This window comes from Leptodactylus fuscus, chromosome 1, assembly GCF_031893055.1.
Source record: "Leptodactylus fuscus isolate aLepFus1 chromosome 1, aLepFus1.hap2, whole genome shotgun sequence".
Classification (NCBI taxonomy): domain Eukaryota; kingdom Metazoa; phylum Chordata; class Amphibia; order Anura; family Leptodactylidae; genus Leptodactylus; species Leptodactylus fuscus.
In genome coordinates this window covers 247,042,587-247,067,104 of record NC_134265.1, presented here as the reverse complement: position 1 = coordinate 247,067,104, position 24,518 = coordinate 247,042,587, and the positions used below count along the sequence as shown (strand labels likewise).

Below are 24,518 nucleotides of genomic sequence, written 5' to 3'. Positions count from 1 at the left end.
TGAATAGGATCGTTTTTAAAATCCGATCTCCGATTAGTAAAAAAATCCCATTGACTTGCATTGGGATCGGAATTGGGATCGAGATTGGGTTCGAATGAAAAATGATCGGAAATCGAATTTCAAAATCGATCCTGAAAAGTCAAGATTGGATCAACCCTACTAAAGAAAGAAGGTGGATAAGACTAGGGGGCCCCCTTATATTTATTATGAAATAACTATGCAGGGGTTCCCCTGATCTGGCTTTGTCACATCTCTGAAAATGCTCTGAAGCAACTCCACATCCTCCTTCCCTGATCTTCCTCTATTAGTGGGGGTAACAGTCAGGAGAATGTAAGAATCAGCAATATCAGCGATCACAGCAGGAATAATAGGTAAGGAGCTCAGGAGAGTCCTTATACATGTAATAAATGTCAGCAGAAATGACTTAATAAGCTGCAGCATAGGACACTGCAAGTTTTATCTCCAGTGTGTCAATGGGATTAGTTGAAAGTGTAACAAAATTTTCAAAGAAGTTCTGATTTTCTGACAGCATTTTTATCTAATAAAAGTAATGTGAAAAGGTTTTTGACTATTTTCTCTGTGATTCTCTATTGAGAGCCGCCACTACCTGATATATTTAAATGCAGCTGCTCCCAATCTAGAATAGGTAGAATTGCCCTTGAAATGGTCATATGAAAAAAGAGAATCTCCTTCTTCATACGACACCAGAAGCACTTTTCTGTTTTATAGTGCTGGAATAACTGCTTGAAGTGACCCTCCCCATCCTCATTTATGCTTCATTACACACTAGCCTGTATACTGTACACAATGTAAAGCAGGGTACAGCACAGCATGTAGTATTTCACAGAAAGGAGCCATCATTTGTTAGTAAAGTATATTTTGACATGCTTTACTGAAACAAATACTGCCAGAAAATCAAAAGTAGTTTGAAAATTTAGTCACACCTTAAATTTCACCCACTACACTACTAATGGAAATCTCAGCAGGTTAGCTGCCAGCAACTATGTAGCGTCTAACTCACTAAGTACTCACCCTGTCTGTCCCCAGATGAAGCAAAATGTTATTACTAGAGATGAGCAAGTAGGTATTCGATCGAATACTACGATATTCAAAATATTCGTACTCGATCGAATACTACTAGCTATTCGCAGTAAATATTCGATTCAGAGCCAGAGTTGATTGGCCGAATGCTATACAGTGTATAGCATTCGGCAAATCAACGCTGGTTCTGCAGCAGGCTCGTCCTTGCTAGTCAGGAGAGCTGGCAGCTTACTGTTACGAGCGAGCTGACTTTTTCTCATAAGAATGAATTGACCAGCGTTGATTGACAAATGTACAGCATTCGGCCAATCAACGCTGGTCCTGTTAGGAGGCAGAGTCTAAGATCGGGCCACAATCAAGACTGCTGTGGTCCGATTTTAGACTCTGCCTCCTCACAGACAAGCTCCGGTAGGACCAGCGTTGATTGGCCGAATGCTGTACATTTGTCAATCAACGCTGGTCAATTCATTCCTATGAGAAAAAGTCAGCTCCCTTGTAACAGCAAGCTGCCAGCTCTCCTGACTAGCAAGGACAAGCCTGCTGCAGAACCAGCCAATCAACGCTGGCTCTGAATCGAATATTTACTGCAAATAGCTAGTAGTATTCGATCGAGTATGAATATTTCGAATATCGTAGTATTCAATCGAATACCTATTCGCTCATCTCTACTCAGCAAGCTGTCTCCTGACTAGCAAGGACGAGCCTGCGGCAAATCAACGCTGGTTCTGCAGCAGGCTCGTCCTTGCTAGTCAGGAGAGCTAGCAGCTTGCTGTTATGAGGGAGCTGACTTTTTATCAGCGCAACTGCACAGCGCTCCTCCTAAACACTCTCCTCCTGCTACTCGTGGACTTCGTGACTCTCCTTTAGTCGAATAGTGGTTTCTCCTGAAAAGAGCATTTTTTTCCTATAGACTATAATGGGATTCGATATTCAATCGAGTAGTCGAATATTGAGGCTCTACTCGAAACAAATATTGAATCTCAAATATTTCACTGTTTGCTCATCTCTAGTTATTACACAATCAACATACTACTGTATATACACATACATATCTATCCATCTGTATCTCTAGGCTTGATAGTGAGGCAGGTAGAACAATTTAACCACTTCCATACCAGATCCTTTACCTCTCTTCCAGACCAGACACATTTTAGGGTTCTATTGTATGTGCAGTTTTGAGGGCTGTAACATTTTTCTCATAAGTGTTATTAAACTAATTTCTGTGTCTTTGCATGTGTTTTAATTTTTTTTTTTAATCCGGGAAAACATAAACAAAATAGAAGGGAAATCGTGTCTGTTTTTCACTTTTTTTTTTTTTTTTTTTAAATTTAATAATACAAAGTGCTACTGGAAAACTATATAAAACAGTTTCTCCTCTCCGTTACAGTAATTTTTATTTTGTATGGTGTCGTCAGGGGTGGGGTTATAAACTTTAATAACATTGTTTTATTAGTGTATTATTTTATTTATTTTTTAATTATTTTATTTACTTCTTTAACTTTTCTATTAATTATTTTTATTTTTTTTACATTGTGTCCCCATAAGGTCATAATAGACATCTGGGGACATCTGATCACTGTTTCTTTTGTGTTGGAGACTGATTTTCCCTGTAACTGGGGCTGGTACATTTAGCCCCAGTTGCAGGAAGAAAACATCCTCCTGCTCATTAGTTTATACAGCTTACAGAGCTAATCTGGTCCTGTAGGACCCAGCAGTTCTTGTAAGACGCTGAGCCCGGTGGATCACATGGCTGCCAGGTCAGAAGGCGGCAAAATCATGGCACCCATAGCTGTGTATACAGTGCTCATTGCGCGCTCTGGCTGAAGTTACAGCTGACTCCCAGTTTTAGCAGCTGCACGAGTTCTGCTTAAACGTATCGGTACATCCTGTCCAAACAAGGCAGCTACATTCTGGACATACATACCCAATGGGTGGTCCGGAAGTGGTTAAAATACATTAACTAATTAATAAGGTTGAATATAATTGTTCATTTATAACTAATGAAAGAAATTTTTTGAGAGAAGTCCTCAGTAGTTGATACCTTTTTTAATGGCTAACTTAAAAAGTTTCTTTGATTACATATTTCGAGCTTTCAAGACTCTATAGAGGTCTTTTCATCAGGATGGTATAACACAATTTCTGAAGGTAGGCATATATATACACATAGAAATGGAGTGTTAGATGCAAAATAGATGGAGAACAGAACATAATGTAAATAAACAGTAAAAAACATATATATATATATATATATATATATATATATATATATATATATATATATATATATATATCAGTTCACAGGAAAGTTCTCTGGGATAGTAGCTTCTTTGATCAGTGACGTGTTGCCTAGTGGTTGTAAAAGGTCATAAAGTTAGCCATTAAAAAAGGTATCAACTACTGAGGACTTCTCTCAAAAAATTTCTTTCATTTCATATCCACTGGCTAACACGGTACAAGGATATTTTTTCTTTTACATTTATAACTAGTTTATTAGTAAAGTCCTTTTATTAGTATAAGTCCTTTTTTGTGCTGTATATCCTTGTCTTTACAGAGACAAATTTGTGTAAAAATTTACATATTTTATCTTATGTTTTGTATTAACCCCTGCAAAAACAGACAAAATGAAGACTATTGGGTCAAATACACACTATATGAATTTTGATGAATGCCGTATCAGGACTAATTTTTAAAGTGAAGACATTTATTTGCTTTTAGCCGAAATGAGAGTGTATACCTGCAGTGAGAGAATGAAGCTTTGTACTTTGTACTGTAGCCATTAAACTTTGCACCTCATGTTGGAGTAAAGAATAAGAAATTGCTTATGATCTTGTGACTCAACAAGCAGAAGAATCCAAAGTATTCCATAAAAATCAAACCCGGTGGGCACGCACTCCTTTAACCCCTTAGCGACCTTTGACGTACTATTACATCATGGACGCGAGGTACTTCGCGCACCATGAAGTAATAATACGTCATGGTTATAAACAGCCTCCGTGTCTCAAGACACGGAAACTGTAAGAAGGTTGCTGCTGTCCATGACAGCAGACAACTTTCTTTACATGAATCGGGAGATTTAACCCCCTCCCTGCCACGTGGATCGCTGCAATTGGACGATTGCTTCGCAATGTCCAATTGCAGCTTGCCGGCACAGATCCAATGATCTGTGCCGACAGATCGGTACAAAAGTGACAGTGATTGGTGCTACACCTTGCACCAATCCCTGTCGAGTGTTTGGGGGGCGTACAGTGGTGCGACCCCCTCCAGATGTTTTAATTGGTCAATCTGCCAGCATCATGGCAGATTGACCAATCAATGGCGTGCAGGGCAGTGTAAACTTCGGGCACTGCTCTGCTTACATCACTCCCTCTGGGAATTGCGAGCAGAGCAGAACCCGTGCTGCCCTGTGAGCGCTGTGCGTGAGATTGCTGCGTTACCGCTGCGTCATACCTCGATCAGACATCAATTCTGCCAGACGTCCTAGGTCCTCTCCCATCCAGCCCTCTACTGCCCATCTCTCCCCTCTGCCGTCTCCTGTCCCCCCTCCCATCTCCTCTCCACCCTTTCCTGACCGAGGCATCTGAGACTGTCTGGCTCCTCCAGCTTCTGGGTCCTAAACTCTGCATTCTGTGCAGAAAAGAGACTCACCTCCCTCCCCTTTTTGAGAAAGCCCTTTTTGGCATTTCTCCAAATTTTTTTTTTTTTTTGTTAGGTTTTTTTGCATTTTTGCATTTATTTTTCCTTTTCTTTTTTTTTGTTTGTGCACAAGCTTTTTTTTTTTTGTAAAACTCGCCAACGCAAATTGACCAGTAATAAAATATACGTTACTGGTCACATTTGTGATTTTTGGCTCAGTTTTTTTTTCTAGTAGGTAGAAAAGAGAATTTTGTTTGTGCACAAGCTTTTTTTTGTAAAACTCGCCACCGCAAATTGACCAGTAATAAAATATACGTTATTGGTCACATTTGTGATTTTTGGCTCAGTTTTTTTTTCTAGTAGGTAGAAAAGAGAATTTTGTTTGTGCACAAGCTTTTTTTTTTGTAAAACTCGCCACCGCAAATTGACCAGTAATAAAATATACGTTATTGGTCACATTTGTGATTTTTGGCTCAGTTTTTTTTTCTAGTAGGTAGAAAAGAGAATTTTGTTTGTGCACAACCTTTTTTTTTTGTAAAACTCGCCACCGCAAATTGACCAGTAATAAAATATACGTTACTGGTCACATTTGTGATTTTGGGGGCAGTTTTTTTTTTCTAGTAGGTAGAAAAGAGAATTTTGTTTGTGCACAAGCTTTTTTTTTTAAAAAACTCGCCACCGCAAATTGACCAGTAATAAGATATACGTTATTGGTCACATTTGTGATTTTTGGCTCAGTTTTTTTTCTAGTAGGTAGAAAAGAGAATTTTGTTTGTGCACAAGCTTTTTTTTTTTTGTAAAACTTGCCACCGCAAATTGACCAGTAATAAAATATACGTTACTGGTCACATTTGTGATTTTTGGCTCAGTTTTTTTTTCTAGTAGGTAGAAAAGAGAATTTTGTTTGTGCACAAGCTTTTTTTTTGTAAAACTCGCCACCGCAAATTGACCAGTAATAAAATATACGTTACTGGTCACATTTGTGATTTTTGGCTCAGTTTTTTTTTCTAGTAGGTAGAAAAGAGAATTTTGTTTGTGCACAAGCTTTTTTTTTTGTAAAACTCGCCACCGCAAACTGACCAGTAATAAAATATACGTTATTGGTCACATTTGTGATTTTTGGCTCAGTTTTTTTTCAATCTATATATAGCTCCATTTTTGATAGAAGGGAAGGGTTTTTTTTGTTTTTTTTTACATAAAATACACGTGTTAAAGCACAACACACACCCCACACTGAAAAAGTTTCAAAGAAATAAAGTTTCAAAGAAATAAAGTTTCAAAGTAATAATGTTTCAAGAAATAAAGTTTCAAGAAATAAAGTTTTATATACTCAAGTAAAACACCACACACACACAAAAATGTCCCAATCATCCCAAAGAAGGTTTTCAGTAGAAGAGGCGTACGCCATACTGGCCTCTGACACTGATACCGCCAGCGAGGGAGAAGAGGAAAATGCCCCATTCCTTTATTTTTCCTCTTCTTCCTCCTCCTCCTCCTCCAGTGATGAGCAACCCCAAAGGAGGCGCCCCAGAACAATTGCTGAGTTAGTTGCCCCACCTGTAGAGCCCATGTGGACCCCACCCCCAGAAAATTATGAGTCTCAGCTTCCTGACTTTGTTGCCCGGTCAGGAATACAAATTGAGACTGAGGGCTTCAGAGAAAATGACTTTTTCAAAATCTTTTTCTCTGATGAGTTTGTAGATCTTATGGTGGCCCAAACGAATTTGTACGCTGAACAATTTTTGGAACAAAATGCCACCTCTTCCTATGCCAGGCCACAGAACTGGACCCCAGTAAATGCAGCAGAAATGAAGATTTTCTGGGGTCTTATTCTGCATATGGGCATAGTGAAAAAACCTAAAATTCGTCAGTATTGGAGTACAGACGTCTTGCACAACACTCCAATCTATCGAATGGCTATGTCCAGGAAGCGGTTTGAAAGTATCCTAAAGTTCATTCATTATAATGATAATTCCCAGTGCCCGCCCCAAGATGCCCCAAATTTTGACCGCTTATACAAAGTTAGGCCAGTCATTGACCACTTTAGTTCCAAATTTGCAGAGTCCTACATCCCTGATCAGAACATTGCAATTGATGAGTCTCTGATCAGTTTCAAAGGGAGGCTAAAATTCCGCCAATACTTGCCCAGTAAGCGGGCACGGTATGGCATTAAAATGTATAAGCTATGTGAGAGCAGTTCAGGATACACTTATAAATTTAGGGTGTATGAAGGAAGGGACACAAGGATTGAGCCCCCAGACTGCCCCCCAATCCTAGGAGTTAGTGGGAAAATTGTGTGGGATTTGATGCACCCACTGCTGGACAAGGGTTATCACCTCTATGTGGATAACTTTTACACCAGCATCCCACTCTTTAGGTCCCTGAGTTCTAGAGGAACTGCAGCTTGTGGGACTGTGCGCAGAAATCAAAGAGGCCTCCCTAGGGCACATATTGAGCAGCGCCTCAGAAAGGGTGAGAGTAGTGCCGTCTGCAATGAGAATATGCTGCTGGTCAAGTATAGGGACAAGAGGGATGTCCTTGTACTGACCACAGCTAATGGCAGCGGCAGCACCTCTGTCCCTCTGCGTGGCACCAGTACCACTGTCTCCAAGCCAGACTGCATCCTGGCATACAATAAGTACATAGGAGGGGCTGATCTATCTGATCAAGTCCTAAAGCCCTACAGTGCCATGCGAAAAACAAAGAGTGTGGTACAAAAAGCTGGTCGTGCACATGGTTCAGATGGCATTGTATAACTCTTACGTGCTATCACGATGTGCAGGCCACACAGGAACTTTCCTTGAGTTTCAGGAGGCAATTATCAAGTCCCTGATATTTGGGGACCTAGAAGTGCCAGGCCCCAGTACTTCTGAAACTCATGGTTCCCGTATTGTACCAGGGCAACATTTTCCCGGTGAAGTCCCCCAAACTGCTAAAAAAGGGAAAACTCAGAAAAGATGCAGAGTGTGTTACAAAAGAGGAATAAGGAGAAACACAATTTATCAGTGTGACACCTGCCCTGATAAACCTGGCCTGTGCATGAAGGAGTGCTTTAGATTGTACCACACTTCCATGGAATATTAATTTTAGAATTTATTTTCCATGGAATATCGCCTCCTTATACCATCACGTACTCTGCACACAATTACTTTCATCCGGTTATGCAGTAATTTCTGGATAATAAATTATTGCCATACAAGCTGCATCCAAATGTTTGCTATACTTCTTGGTAAATTTTTTAAGAGGTGTAATTTAACACTAACGTCACTGAAGTCAAGGGGTCTAGTTTCCAAAATGGGGTCACATTTTGGGGGTTTCCACTGTTTTGGCACTTCAAGGCCTCTACAAATGTGACATGGTAACTAAAACCAATTTCAGCCAAATCTACCCTCCAACTATTGTTCTATCCCACTGTGTGACCATACATCACTTTACGTCCACATGTGGGGCATTTCTGTAGTTGGGAGAAAATGCTTGACAATTTGTGGGGTGCATTTTCTCTTTTAACCCCTTGTGGAAATGCATAATTTGGGGTTAAAGCTACATTTTATAGCAAAAAAATGTCACTTTTCCTTTTGTTGGGCCAATTCTGTTACACTCCTGTAGGGTCAAAGGGCTCACTATACCCCTTGATAAATTCCTTGAGGGGTCTAGTTTCCAAAATGGGGTCACATTTTGGGGGTTTCCACTGTTTTGGCACTTCAAGGCCTCTACAAATGTGACATGGTAACTAAAACCAATTTCAGCCAAATCTACCCTCCAACTATTGTTCTATCCCACTGTGTGACCATACATCACTTTACGTCCACATGTGGAGCATTTCTGTAGTTGGGAGAAAATGCTTGACAATTTGTGGGGTGCATTTTCTCTTTTAACCCCTTGTGGAAATGCATAATTTGGGGTTAAAGCTACATTTTATAGCAAAAAATGTCACTTTTCCTTTTGTTGGGCCAATTCTGTTACACTCCTGTAGGGTCAAAGTGCTCACTATACCCCTTGATAAATTCCTTGAGGGGTCTAGTTTCCAAAATGGGGTCACATTTTGGGGGTTTCCACTGTTTTGGCACCTTGGGGGCTCTGCAAAAGGAACATGGTGCCTGCAATCTATTTTAGCAAAATCTGGCCTACAAAATCCAATTAGCGCTCCATCCGTTCTGAGAGCGACCGTGTGCCCGTACATTAGGGTACCAGAACATATGGGGTATTGTCGTGTTCGGGAGAAATTGCGTAACAAAATGTGGGGTGCAATTTCTCCTTTAACCCCTCGTGAAGATGAAAAATTTGGGGCTACAGTGACATTTTATTATAAAAAAAGTAATTTTTCATTTTCACTTCTCAATGGTAAAAAAATCTGTGAAGCACCTGTAGGGTTCAAGTGCTCACTATACCCCTTGATAAATTCCTTGAGGGGTCTAGTTTCTAAAATGGGGTCATTTTGGGGGGGTTTCTACTGTTCTGGCACTTCAGGGGCTCTCCAAATGCAACATGGTGCCTTGTACAAACTCAAGCTAAATTTGCCCTCCAAAATCCCAATAGCGCTCCTTCCGCTCTGGACCTTACAGCGTGCCCATAGATCACTTTACATCCACATGTGGGGCATTCCTGTTTTTGGGATAAAATGCTTGACAACTTGTGGGGCGCATTTTCTCTTTTAACCCCTTGTGGAAATGCATAATTTGGGGTTAAAGCTACATTTTATAGCAAAAAATGTCACTTTTCCTTTTGTTGGGCCAATTCTGTTACACTCCTGTAGGGTCAAAGTGCTCACTATACCCCTTGATAAATTCCTTGAGGGGTCTAGTTTCCAAAATGGGGTCACATTTTGGGGGTTTCCACTGTTTTGGCACCTTGGGGGCTCTGCAAAAGGAACATGGTGCCTGCAATCTATTTTAGCAAAATCTGGCCTACAAAATCCAATTAGCGCTCCATCTGTTCTGAGAGCGACCGTGTGCCCGTACATTAGGGTACCAGCACATATGGGGTATTGCCGTGTTCGGGAGAAATTGCGTAACAAAATGTGGGGTGCAATTTCTCCTTTAACCCTTAGTAAATGTGTAAATTCTAGGGCTAAATGAATATATTAGTGATAGAAATTGAAAAATGTAAATTTGACCTCCATTTTGTTTTAATTGCTGTGAAATGCTGAAAGGGTTAAGAAACTTTCTAACTGCTGTTTTGGATTCTTTCAGGAGTGCAGTTTTGAGAATGGGGTGACTTATGGGGGTTTTTACAAGAGAGGCCTCTCAAATTCCCTTCAAAACTGAACTGGTCCCTTGAAAAATGTGTTTTGGAAATTTTCTTGAAAATTTGGAAAATCACTGCTTGACTTGTAAGCCTTATAATATCTGAAAAAAATGAAAGGTTGATTAAAATTTGACTTCTACATAAATCAGAGACATGGTTAATTATATTTATCAAAAAATTTGGGTAGTATGGCTTTCCATTTGAAAGGCTTGCAATTTCAAAGTTTGAAAACTGCACTTTTTTCCAAATTTTCATCAAATTTCCTATTTTTTCATAATCAAAGGCAAAAAATATCGACAAAAATTTTCTACTGACATGAAGTACAATATGTCACAAAAAAACAATCTCAGAATCACTTGTGTAACTCCACTACACGTGAATTGGTATGTAGGTGCTAGAATTATCATTATGATAGTTGTTTATGACAACCTAAGCCCAGGTCAGTAAATCCTTTGTTTGATCTCAGTGTGGAAGCCATAACGTAGATGCTTAAATGCATGATTATTATGATGATGATGATGATGATGATGATGATGATGATGATGATGATGATTATTTTTACTTTCAGAAGCATCCTCAGATTAGCCCTTCCCCCGATGTTTAGGAAACATCAGCCACCCCTCAAGACCATGCATAGCATTCAGCAGTCCTTTGCAGTGAGCACAATGCATAAATGGTTCGAGTTTCATCCAAGATGGCGCTGCGGGAATGCGACCAGGAACAAGCCAGCACTACTCCACACTGAGCCCTGTCGGCTTAGGTCTTTCTGCATTTGTGCTCATACTGATTATCGAATGTAAAGGAATCATCCAACTGCACACACAGTATCATAGATGTGTTTTTTGGGCACGCAGATCTAGTACATCTGTCCCACAGATTTTTGCTGTCCATCAATATCTGGATACAAAATCTCTTCCTGATACTAGTTATTACAAGTTTGTTTATGCCTATTTATTTAGGGTTCCTTTAGTTTTTATGATATACTTAAATAAAGGTTCAGTTTTAGTTTATTTGATCACTTTCTCCTTTTTCAGTGATAATACTAGTTTTTTTTTTTTTTTTTTTTTTTAGAAATAACAATATGAGTATGGCACTCAAATCTGTATATGACATCACTATTTTGTTAGTTCATGCAATATGCAGGTCCCTGAAGAGCCCACTCATTCTTTAGAAGTTAGATGTCTAGAAAAATTTAAATAGTACATAGAACATATTTCACACCTTCAAGCCTTCCTTCCCCTTCACCTAAGCATAATTCTACCCCAGAGATCAGATCTTGAGAAGTATTTAATGCAGCAGCCATGTTCCACAGTAGGTCTGCTATTTGTGCAGGTCAGTGGGGGTCACAGGGCATAGAGAGCAAAGTGCTTATGATAAGTTATACTTGATTCACAAGGCTTCTAAGTGGAGAAAGGTCAGAATTACAGGATACTAACATGTCAGTGAACCAACTCATTATCAGCTCAGAGTTCAGGCTCACTGACCTCTACTGATAAGAACCTGAAATCTCGGCTGAAGTCTAAGAATCTGTGAGAAAATATAAATCAGAAGCATGAATTATACATGGGGTTAGAAGGCAGGCCAGATGGCCCAATGTGTGATTGAAATGAGCAGCAAGCCACCAGGAAACTTCCCTGTAAAGTATATGGCAAGTCCACCCCTGACCCCTAAACTTCTTGCTAAAATTATTATTAGTGTGTTACTATGAAATGTCTGAATTTGTTTCTGTACAAGAATTGCATGTCCTACAAGTTAGTTAAGAAGTTCATACATATTATACATTTGCAGGTTGAACCTGAAGATTTTGGCAGTTTCAGAGTGAAAAATGGATCTGCACATAAAGTGTACATAAAGATCAATATAGGGTATATGTTGTGAACCAAGATATCCAGCGAGTCCCAAAAGCAACTCTGCCTCTTCTGGCTTCTCTTGCTCTTGTAGTTCTATACAGGAGCATAGAGAAGCCACCCCAAAATGGCCGCCGGCTGGCTCCTGTATGGAACTGCAAGAGCGGCTACCTGTCATGACCTGATTGTTTGTTGGTGTACTGTTCTGTCGGGGATTTGATCCGGGCTTCTGTGATCAGCTGCTGGGTTCCCTACCATTGAGCCATCTGTGTGCACATAGTTTTCTGGACTTCTGAACACACTTGAGGTTATACGAGTCTAACCTCAGGTGTTATGGGTCGCCATCATCCTATGGGAGGATCTGGGGGCCTTTATTAGGAAGAGGGCTGGCTCCACCAGTTGCCGGTTTTTGTTGTCCCAACCTAGAATTCTTGGCCTTAGGAGGAAGAGGAGTGATTTGCTTGTGCTTACTGACTAAAAGGAGTTTGAGTGTTGTTTGTGTGTGAGTTAGTTTCCCCTCCACACTTCTACTCTGCCCTTCCCTTCACGTCTGTTTGCTTGGCACTATCCGGTTGTTTGAGGTGGGTTCCAGTTTATTTTACCCCAGTCTCGTGTTTGCCCTTTCCTCACCTCTCCACTGTCCCTCTCCTCATTCCTCTTGTTTTGTACTTTGTTGTGCTGCGTGTCAGTTGTCCAGCACCTCCCGTCCTGTTTGTTTGTCTGCAGCTGCACCTTTATTTCTGTAGGGGTCACCACCCTAGAATCCCCAGTCCCTAGCTTCTTGCAGCTCTTGCCCTGTCTGTCTGTCTGTCTGTCAGGTCTTCGTGCTAGAGAGTCAGGAGTCGTCGGGGCCAAGGTTAGCTTGGAGACAGCTGACCACCACCCGTAGGCAGGGCCTAGCTAGCCACCGTAGTGCCAGGGATAGTCTCCTTCCCCTGTCTCCTTAGTGGTGCTATCTGCAGCCTGGAATCTGTGTCTGGACTCTGACACGAACGTGACACTACCCAAAAATGTCAGCCGCCATTTTTGGGTAGCCGCTCTTGCAGTTCCATACAGGAGCCAGCCGGCGGCCATTTTGGGGTAGCTGCTCTTGCAGTTCAATACAGGAGCTGGCCGGCAGCCATTTTGGGGTGGCCTCTCTATGCTCCTGTATAGAACTACAAGAGCAAGAGAAGCCAGAAAAGGCGGAGTTGCTGCAGAAGAAGGAGACAGCGCAGGAAAGAGCTCTGGGCAGCAATGGGGACGCGCTCATCGGTGTTTCAGCACTGGGGCCCGCCCTCATTGCTGCGGAGAGCTCATTTGCGGAGACCACGTCTAAAGGTAGGAGACGAATAGCCTTTCTTAAGGCTATTCCGACGTGTTCATTAGAAAAAAAGGTAGTTTAATGGTAGAATCCCTTTAAGCTACCCACCACCTCTCCCCCCGTCTACCTTCTAAATTACTTAGGTTACCAAAAATTTAATACAAAACACTCAGGAACAATAGAGGTGGCACTGCAAAAAATGCTATATAGCGGTAGGCATGTCAGGAGGAAAAAATGTTATACCATGTGGTCTGGTGTAACCAAGTCTAATTCGGGTGGTGGTCACTCCCAGATAAATAGCACATAAGTCCACAGCAAAAATAGAAATAATGGGGGCACTCACCCAAGGCATCTTAAAAACTTTTCAGGCTTTATACAACCTCATTAAAAGCAACAGTGGGAGAGGCATGCAGAGATAAAAAAAAAAAAAACAGCAGCGACAATTGTTTCGGACCTCTCAGGTGCTTTTTCAAGCTTACTATGAACCTACCATACTAAGCTTAAAAAAGCACCTAAGAGGTGAGAAACGATCATTGCTGCATTTTTGTTTTTATTTTTTTTTATCTCTGTATACCTCTCTTGCTGTTACTTTTAATGAAGTGGAATAAAGCCTTAAAAGTTTTAATGACACCTTTGGTGAGCGTCCCCATTATTTCTATTTTTGCTGTACCAAAAATCTATATTTACCTAGTTTGCCAGGGTGGTCATGTGACCGCTCCATGTACATTTTCCAATTTGGTGATGTTCTGTTTCTGGAAGGGGGGAAAATGGAACGTCACCTACACCTCTATTGCACAGGCATGGGTGGCAGGCAGACATCAAGAAGAGGAGGTGCCAGCAACTCAAAATAAATGACATCTTGTGCCTAGAAGGTCCGGATAGGAAGACAGGTACATATGATAGGGTTGGGAGCGGTTGAGTTAGTTAGGAAGGGACAGCAGTGGGAGGCTAGCTAGGGATACAGGGATAGGGTGTGAGTGAGAAAGGGAGGAAGTAAGAGAGGAAGATTGTGGGAGTCAGGTCTGAGTGAAGCCCAAAGTTTCATAGTAGTTGTAAGAAAACAGAACAGGAAGATACCCATGTAAACAAATGCAGAGGATGCACTTACTAACCTATTAATGGCACTAACAGACATTAGCTCAACATTAACCCTTTTTAAATACAGATAAGTTTTACTTAAGTTACAGTGTAACTTAAGACATATAGAGAGATACTTCTTATAGTGCCTTTTCAGTTGGAGTATATGATATGGAGTAAAAAATGTCAGTGAGAAATGGGAAGAAAAGCAGCTGTGGTTATATTAGTGAGATTCATCCCGGAGTGTGACATACCACCAGCCAGATACACACTTAAGTTATTATTGGGAAGTGTTTTTAATTGTTTACTATCATGGATAGTCTGGCTCACCCATACCCCAGTGTATAATTCTGCTTGCATGCTTTGTATATTACTCATTTGTGTATGTTATTGTAACTGGTTAAGACAGAAAGAAAATGTTGTGCTCTCATAATTAGATCACAGTTTGATATAAAGTTTATGCTGATTTTGATTCCCTAGTTTGTGGAGGGGTAATTAAAATTCATTCAGCGACCCACAAAAACAGCTGTTGTTGAAAAAAAAAATGTTCTTTCCATTCAAACAATAGAAGTTTTAGAAGAAAATGTTAAGCAGCTTCTTAATTACTGTATTGTTTGTATTTGTTTTACTGATGAGAAGGCAACAGTTGTTTTGTTCTACTGACAAATGAATTATGGAAAAGATTATGAAATAAGATTGCCTTGTTTCCTAAACACTGCATTGCCCATTATGGGAGAGACACTTTAGTGATCATTTATGACAATGAATTGCGCACTATCTTCTAGAAGGCAAAATAATTCTGTATCCAGAATGAACATATTTTACTCTTGATGCACATTTTAATAAACATAGAAGTGAAAAGAAGATTATGCAGCATACCTCCATGCTCTGGGAATATGGGTCTTTTGGGTCACAGAGTGAAGAACTTATTCTGTGGTTACCAGGGTAACAACGTTGGCTCACATTCTGGGGTACGGGAAAGGTTTGACGAATAATTGTTAGCCTTCCAATTGACCTTCTGACTAGGTCCTGCACATCCAAGTCATTTATCTCCTGTCAAATGCAAGAGAAAAGGTAATATTATGTTCAGAGATGATACAGTATATGCAAATATAATAAAGTTAGTGATCTATAATTACCATATATAAGACTTGGATTAAATAGACATTTTACATGTAACATGCATGGCTAATCTTGTTTACTGTCTCTTTGAGAATATTACTTGAATAAACACCTAAAAGCATCTCTTAGGATTAAACCCCGTCAGACTAGAACATCTTTTTTCCTCTGTCTTTTCAAGTGTAAAGAGCATAAATAAAAATAGGTCAGTGGCAACAGGGAGTATATTGAAATATTAACATATTATAAAAAATACAGCAATTTATGACAAGCACGAGTTCTACAGAAATGCAACACAAGCACGTAAAATGGAATAAAGACTGTTTACATATATTACAAATGATGTCCTCATTATGTTCGGAAACAAAATGAAAAGCATATTATAGGAACAAATTACATCCAAGGACTTACAAGGTAAAACAATTACCCAGAACAGAGTGGTAACTGTTGATAGAGAGAAGGATAAATTAATCATAGCAAGATCTTTAATGGCCATTTTCTGAATTAACTCTGTCCCACTTGCAGTCTTGTCGAAGTCTATACATTGTAACTAACACATAATCAAAAGAATAGGCTGATAGCAGCAGCAAAAATTCAATTATTAGTGTTTTATTGTCACGTTGTGACTTCTGAATATTCATTTAGAGAGACATGTCTGTTAAACTATAAAAGACACGCATGTATAATTCAGTGCACTGATAGTACAGGAAAGAAAAAAGGGAAGCTATGTGATGCCAGAATGTTTTTACATGGCAAGTAGCCTTATATACTGTAAATTGCCTTTGATTTTCTATAGTTTTAGTCTGTCTGTGATTAACTCTATAATGCTGCAGAGATACAATGAATAGAACAATGAGGTCACAAGGGAGACCCATAGTAAAAGTGGTGTACTTGAATGTGACATCATTATTAAGAAAAAGAGCTTCTGTGAAAACGGTATATGGTTCATGTACATTCTGTTACCAGATATAACTACATATATTATATTATTAGGTAAGACAACGCAATAGGTGATACTACTACCAAACACCCAACTATTGTTCACTGTAATACATACATACATACATACATGGTAAAATTAGTAATAACACCTAAAAGTGTTATGTGTTACATTTTTTAACACACATACAGTGCAAATGTCAGATAAACATTTATGTTAACCTGATTTTTATCTAATTTTCACATAAACACACACGCTCAGTGATGGGGAGAAAGGTGTCCCTAAACATCCAGGGGCAGAAAATATCAGCCAAGCTAAAATCCAACATGGCTGATGGTTATAGGTTGGACTTGATGGACTGATGTCTTCATCCAACCTCATCTACTATGTAACTATGAACCCAGTTTGCCTGTGCACTGGCTTTGACGACATCTGCAAACTTTTTTTAATGTATCTAATCACTTGAATCCTCTGGGAACTCAAAACATTTTTCCATATACAGGATTTAACACATACATGCACAATTATTTCATATGATATATACATATATATATATATATATATATATATATATATATATATGCATGTGCATGTATCCATGCATGTTTCTCTGTTACAGTGTATACAGATGTGCACATACTCAACCAATCTACAGTTTGGTTAAAAATCTAATTTGTCTTGAAACCAACTTAACACAATAGAACAGCATACTAACAAGAGTCTTGACAGGCTGCAATTCACCCTCCACCACTGGGTAGACACACAGAGATACAAATAGGATAGGTACCATATCACTTTGGGATAACGTCACAAATCCATGTTGCTTTTAGAATTGCTACTTACCTTGTGATGTAGATATGCCTTCAGATATGTAGATATCTGAAGAAATCCAGCCAAGAGGCACATAGGGAAGTGGACATCTTTATCTGCTTTTTTATGTTTTTGTATAGGTCTGTGTTTATGGTCATCAAAACCCTGCTTTACAAAATTTTGTCTACACCAATGACCACATACAGATGTGCCCTTCTTTAAAAAGGAAGCCTAGCGTCAGGCTGTGAGGAATGCTCCCCTCCACACTCTTGACATTACTTTCCATAGCTTAGCATCATCGCTGGGCAGTAAGGAAGCCTGGGCCCCCTATGAAAGTTCAGGGCTATGGACGAGTACTGTCAGGGGGGAAGGCGTTCTTCACAGCCCAGTGATGATGCTAAACCATGTGGAATGTTCTTCTGACAATGGGGAGATATCTCCAGGTCCGGGGCACATAAAGGGAAAGCCAACAGTGTGCTCAATTCAGTGCACTTTCTAGCAATAGGTCCATACAATTAGAGAACAAAGAATGGACCTTCCTGTGTGGAAACATTTCAGCAATGAAGATCATAATATCACAAATGACATGAAAATTTTGGTTTTAAGAGGAAATTTTAAATCCAGGAAAGAGAGACGGATTTATGAGTACAAGTTTATGACCTTGTTTAACACTCTCCAGAAAGGGATGAATCTCTCACATGGGTTCATGGCATCCTACAGAAATCACTGAACTGAAACTGCCATAAAAGACATTCTCTGAACTGATAAGAACATTGCAAACTGATGAATTGTTTATTTGTATGTAACAATAACCTTCTTCCACCCTCCCTCCTAGAATTCCATTCCTATGTGTCCCTCTGTACATAAATATGCATCCTTCAGAAATAGTTTTTAGATATACCTGAAGAAGAAGCCCAGAGCTTCGAAACGCTGTAATCTGTCATCATTATTAGTTAGCCATTAAAAAAGGTATCAACTACTGAAGACTGTCAAGTTTTTTAATTTTATATTTCTAGCAATATAAATAACCCGCATAATCATGAAGACATGAAATGTCCTCTTTAATTTCCTCTCGGATGCACACATCCTGATTTGTGTGTTTCACAGGATGTGTATATATGTATTCCTAAAGATTATCTCAGCATAACCTAGAGTGTGTGTAATACCAAAAATGGTATCCTCAGTGGTGTTGAGTAAGAGCTTAACCAAGTTCCAGCTAAAGTTAGAGAGGATATCTAAAGTATGATTAAGAGGAACCTTTCACCATCTTCACTAACTCTAAATAATTAGGTGCTGCTCCATTGATTCCGATGTAGTTCGTTTTTTTTCACTAGCCTTCACCACTCCTGAGTAATCATTTCTGTTACTTTACTTTTCATTTCTATTAACTTCCTCTCTCCACTTCTGCTGCTTTTTTATCATGTATTTGGAAAAAAGGTCGATTTTCAAGAAACATCCATGGTGAATGGCCCTGTATATCTTTACCTCTACAAACTTGTTGACTCCGATATTTTGCCTGGACGTCCACCTCTTGGCTTTTGAACGCATGGACGGACTTCACTTTGTAATCATATAATAATTAACTAATCATATGCTAAGGCTAAGTATTTGCAAGTCAAATTTATGTTTGAGATAGCCAAGATTATTGACTATAAAATGATGGTAGTCTGAAGTTCAAAGCTATACTGGATGGTCAGATATGGAGCATGAAAGTAAAAAATTCAAAACATTGATACCCTTTTGCTCGTCAATGTAAATTGTTACCTAGTAATACTAAAGCCTGGTGACTCCTATATGATGTCTCTTTCACATAACTAACAATTAGAGATGACTATTTCATAACGAGCTAGGTTTATTATGAATGTGAATTTCGCCTTACATTGATGTTACATTTTTATCTTTTGTTATGAATTTGCCACTAGTTTGATTACATTAAAGTGATCACTGATGTAAACAGTTTGCATTACATGAAGGGATTAATTAATTAATTAAGTTAAAGGTCAGACTCATAGCTAAATATTGGTGATTATTAGAGATGAGCAAACACCGTTCGATCGAATAGATATTCGATCAAATATCAGGATGTTCGAGGTATTTGATTCCAATTGAATACCACAAGGCAAACCAAGTGAAAATTTGTATCCCCTCCCACCTACCCTGGTGCTTTTTTCACCAATAACTGTGCAGGGGAGGTGGGACGGGAACGACAACAACGGAGGCATCGAAAAAAAATTGGAAAAAGGAATTGGCGGCCGAAATCAGGTGACCTCCACTTTAGACAAATGGTGGATTTAACATTCGATTAATTTGAGACAGTGAACTATGTGACTGTGAGACAGGGATAGATGTACTGGCAGGGTTAGCTAGGGATTACCTTTATTTAGGGGGGAATGTAACTCACCCAGCTCTTTGGGGCTCTATCTGGTCGGTATCCCTGTCAGCTTGTGATATGCACGAGCTGACTTTTTCCCATAGGAATGCATTGACCAGCGTTGATTGGTTGAATGCCATACAGAATACAGCATTCGGCCAATCAACGCTGGTTCTGCCAGAGGAGGCGGAGTCTAACATCCGTCCACAGCGGTTTACATTGTGGTCTGATCTCAGATGTAGCAGTGCTGACACAGCTCTGCTACATGGAGAAGCAGCTGAGCTCAGCACACACAGAGATGCAGCAGAGCTGAGTGTGCAGCAGGGTTCAACGCACACTCAGCACTGCTACATCAGATGCAGCACGGCCAGCACTGCTTCATCTCTGATGTAGCATCTTTGGAGTAGCCGAGCTAAACGCGTGTCCAGCACTGCTTCCTCTCCGATGTTGCAGTGCTGGCCATGCGCTCAGCTCAGCTGTATCTTTGGAGTATTCAAACTGAGCACGCGGCCAGTACTGCTTCATCTCTGATGTAGCATCTTTGGAGTAGCCGAGCTGAGCGCGCGGCCAGCACTGCTTCATCTCCAATGTAGCAGTGCTGGCTGTGCGCTCAGCTTGGTTGTATTTTCAGAGTAGTTGAGCTGAGCGCGTGGTCAGCACTGCTTCATCTCTGATGAAGCATCTTCGGAGTAGCCAAGCTGAGCGCGCGGCCAGCACTGCTTCATGTCCGATGTAGCATCTTAAGAGTAGTCGAGCTAAGCGTGTGGCCAGCACTGCTTCATCTCTGATGTAGCAGTGCTGGCCGTGCGCTGAGCTCGGCTGCATCTTTGGAGTAGTCAATCTCAGCGCACGGCCTGCACTGCTACATCACGGCATAGGAATGCATTGACCAGCGTTGATTCGCCGAATGCCATACAGCATGGAGGCGGAGTCTAAGATTGGTCCACAGCAGTCTGCATTCTGGTTCGATATTAGACTCTGCCTCTTCCGCTGGTCAATGCATTCCTATGGGAAAAGGTCAGCTCGTGCATATCGCAAGCTGATAGGGATCCTGACGTAATACAGTGACTTGGGCATGTTAGATGCCCCCAGACATGCTTCCCCTGCTGTCCCAGTTGCATTCCAGGGTGTTGGCATCATTTCCTGAGGTGTGATAGTGGACTTGGTGACCCTTCTGAGTCGAATGGTGAGATCCCCGGAAACGAAGCATTTTTCCCCATAGATTATAATGGGGTTCGATATTCGTTCAAATGGTCGAATATTGAGCGGCTATTCAAAACGAATATCGAATATTTTACTGTTGGCTCATCTCTAGTGATTATAACTAGATTCCTGACATTCAAGTTTACTTATAAAAGTTGATGAAAAATAACCTATTAAAAATTAATTTTCACCTAAATCCTACTTTAGGTTGGGCAATTAAATAAATATTTTTATATGGATTTAGAGCAATGTTACACCAGAAAATGACACATTATCTAAAAGAATATTGTATTTCTGAAAGTTCTTTATTTCGTTTTGGCTACATCACACCTGATCACTGTAATGCATTCAAATCATTTTCATACACAGCATATAGAATACATTCACTGGGATCATTGAATTTATATGCATAGTTTGCTACTCAGCTATATGCTTGGTGACTGATCTCATGCTGTTTTGGATGTAAGCAAGCATAATATCCTGAAGACATGCTGCATATTATGTTATTCTCACATATATAATCTTTGGGTAGAGACAGATTTTGCATACAGGTTCTCACATTTCATACACATCTCACAAATTTCATCAGAGGGTGTCTAGCACTAGAACTGTAATCCATAGTATAGCATGGTGTGCGACGGCCTTAATCTATTTGCATGTTGTTGCAAGGTGTACCAGAATAAGTAAGAGGCACTGATACCTTAAAGAGAACTTCTCACCTCCTGGGGCACATGTGGTGTAATACACCACTAGAAATCTGACAGTGTGCTAAATTCTGCTTTCCCATTCTGCGCCCCCACTGAAGAGCTATTGTTGCCGGTACCGTAGCTCTTCACTGTCAGAAGGGCAGTCTTGACAGTCAGTCAGGAACGCCCTTCCTCACAATAGCATCTATTGCGCTGTACTGTGAGAGGGGGCGTTCCTTACCACCCAGCCATAATGCTGAGCGGTGAGGAATGCCCCCCAGTACTCGTCTATGGATGAGTGCTATCAGGGTCTAGTTGGAGAGGGGACTTCCTCTCTCTGAGCCAGTGTGATGTTGTTTAGAAGGGCCTTGATGGTAAGGCAGGCATGACTCAGGATGCCAGTGATTCAGCTGAACAGGTAATGGTTTATTCAGCCACTGGAACAGGTACCAACATCAGCTTCCAAATGGGGGTAGTAGTAGCAGCAAAGTGTCCAATCCCCTAGCCTTGGTTATAGGAGGGTGCCCACGGATGTTACAGGCTCTATAGCAGACTTTAACAACTATTCTTCCTCTCTTTCCTTTCCCAGCTATGGATACAATGGATGGTGATACCGGAAATCCTGACAGGGATCTGGTTACTTTTAGACTAGATCTGAACATGTTCCTCCTGTCACAACACATAACATGTCTAACAAACCAGACAGCAACACTCCCTTTTCAGGGATGTCTCTAGATGAGCCTAGGGCAAAGAATAATCCTCATGAGGCCGAATGGGTATGTGTTGAGTCTCTGCAAACTGTCACAGCACTGTACTCTAGACTGAAGTCTGAGGATCAATAGACAACCAGAAGACCTAGATCTCCTACAAACCCACCTCGTGGCCTATGATTTGCCAGAGCTGAACCAAGGATAAGTGTTTGAAATACTAGGGGAAACAACAGGAAAGTTGTATCACAGTCTGTACAATTGACATAGAACATATAACATAAAGGATGGGACATACCCATACAATAGACAAGGCACAATAGACAAACACTTAAAGCAGTAGCACTCTGGGATGCTGCATATTTACCAGGCAACTACCAAAAATACATTGGTGAATATTCTATATACAGCTCATTTATATTGATGGAAATTTTTGCCTGCAACCACCACAAAGGGATGCACTATACTTCCCTTCTGGTGCTTGCAGTAAAGTGCAATGAATTAATGTCAGTAGACAGGAGAAGATGATCAGTGCCGAGCCTTCTCCCCATAGCAGCAGCAGTGTCTGCCTACATGGTCAGTATGCTGCCGATGCTATTAACCCCTTCCCGCCAATGGCATTTTTTGATTTTCGTTTTTCGTTTTTGACTCCCCTCCTTCTAAACCCCATAACTTTTTTATTTCTCCGCTCCCAGAGTCATATGAGGTCTTAATTTTTGCGGGACAATTTTTTCTTCATGATGCCACCATTAATTATTCTGTATAATGTACTGGGAAGCAGGAAAAAAATTCAGAATGGGGTGGATTTGAAGAAAAAATGCATTTCTGCGACTTTCTTACGGGCTTTGGTTTTACGGCGTTCACTGTGCAGCCAAAATAACATGTCCCCTGTATTCTGTGTTTCGGTATGGTTCCAGGGATACCAAATTTCTATGGTTTTATTTACATTTTGACCCTAAAAAAATTCCAAAACGGTGTTAAAAAAATTTTTTTCTAAAAGTTGCCATATACCGACGGCCGTAACTTTTTTATACATAGGTGTACAGGGATGCATAGGGCGTCTTTTTTTGCGGGGCCGGGTGTACTTTTTAGTTCTACCATTTTCGGGAAATGTTATTGCTTTGATCACTTTTTATTCAAATTTTTATCAGAATTAAAACAGTGAAAAAACGGCGGTTTGGCACTTTTGACTATTTTTCCTGCTACGGCGTTTACCGAACAGGAAAAATATTTTTATAGATTTGTAGAGCGGGCGATTTCGGACGCGGGGATACCTAACATGTATATGTTTCACAGTTTTTAACTACTTTTATATTTGTTCTAGGGAAAGGGGGGTGATTTGAACTTTTAATACTTTTTATATTTTTTTATATTTTTTTTACTTTTTTTTTATTTATTTTTTTGCATTTATTAGACCCCCTAGGGGTGTTGAACCCCAGGGGGTCTGATCACTAATGCAATGCATTACAATGCTAATGCATTGCAATGCATTGCAAAAAATCATCATCTCTTTTGCAGGCTGTATACACCAGCCTGCAAAAGAGAGAATTTGCAGACTGGCTGGGAGCCCTTAACAAGGCTCCCGGCTGTCATGGCAACGGGGGGTCGGCCCTGGAGCATGCTCCAGGAGCCGGCGATCCCTGCCAAAATGGCGGCGCCCATGCGCCGCCGGGAAGATGGCGCCTCCGGCGCCTTTGACAGCAGCGCTGGAGGGGTTAATGCCTCCGATCGGTCCGGGGACCGATAGGAGGCATTAGAGCCGGTTGTCTACTGCTTAAAGCAGTAGACACCCGGCGGCTATGACGGCCGCCCGGCTCCTGGGCGGTCGCCATAGTTACAGACCCGACACGCGCCGTACTATTACGGCGCATGTCGGGAAGGGGTTAAAAGCCCATATATCATAGAAAATATATATCCTGACAGAGTTTCACAAAATCATCAGGATGCAGTTTGTTTAGCCAAGAGGAAATGTAAGGTAGGACTCATCTGTATGTGCATAGATATTCTGTATAGTCTAGTTATATCTATTAACAACTGTATACAATGAGCCAGACTGGGCGGTCAAGTAGATATTATGGTTCTGGAGAACAATTCTCACGATATACCATTAACACATTACTGATAATGCAGCAGAATACTGCTTAAGACTATAGTGAAAACTTTCCAACTACTGAGAAAGAAGGTGAAAAGCTTTAGACATAACAGCATTTTTTCATGTAGGTCATTGATTCTAGTGCAGACCAACAGATAATGAAAAAAGTTTGCTACTGAAACACTAAAGATATAATGAGACTCATAAGCCTTAAACTAGGTCCATGCTCACTCTTAAATCAATATTGCCAGATGGAATGGAGAGTAAAGACTCTATCAAAAACTGCTGAAAGATCAAAGAGGTAGAGAAGTGAGCAGAGGCCTTGGGAATTAACAATATGAAGGTCATTAGTCACTTTGGAAACTTGTTTTAGCTGAATGAGAAGTACAAAATATAACTGAAAAAAACACCCTAACTGTATTGGTGCTTAGAAAGAAGATAATGG

General features: G+C 40.4%; 1 protein-coding gene across 1 annotated transcript in view; it reads right to left on the bottom strand.

Annotated features, from left to right (window-relative positions):
- The window catches only part of GRID2 (glutamate ionotropic receptor delta type subunit 2), a 952,324-nt gene that overhangs the window by 395,893 nt on the left and 531,913 nt on the right, over window positions 1-24,518 (bottom strand). Inside the window, exon 6 of the mRNA XM_075285407.1 lies at window positions 15,025-15,198. Coding sequence (XP_075141508.1) covers window positions 15,025-15,198 — 174 coding nt within the window. The remainder of the gene's footprint in view (window positions 1-15,024; window positions 15,199-24,518) is intronic.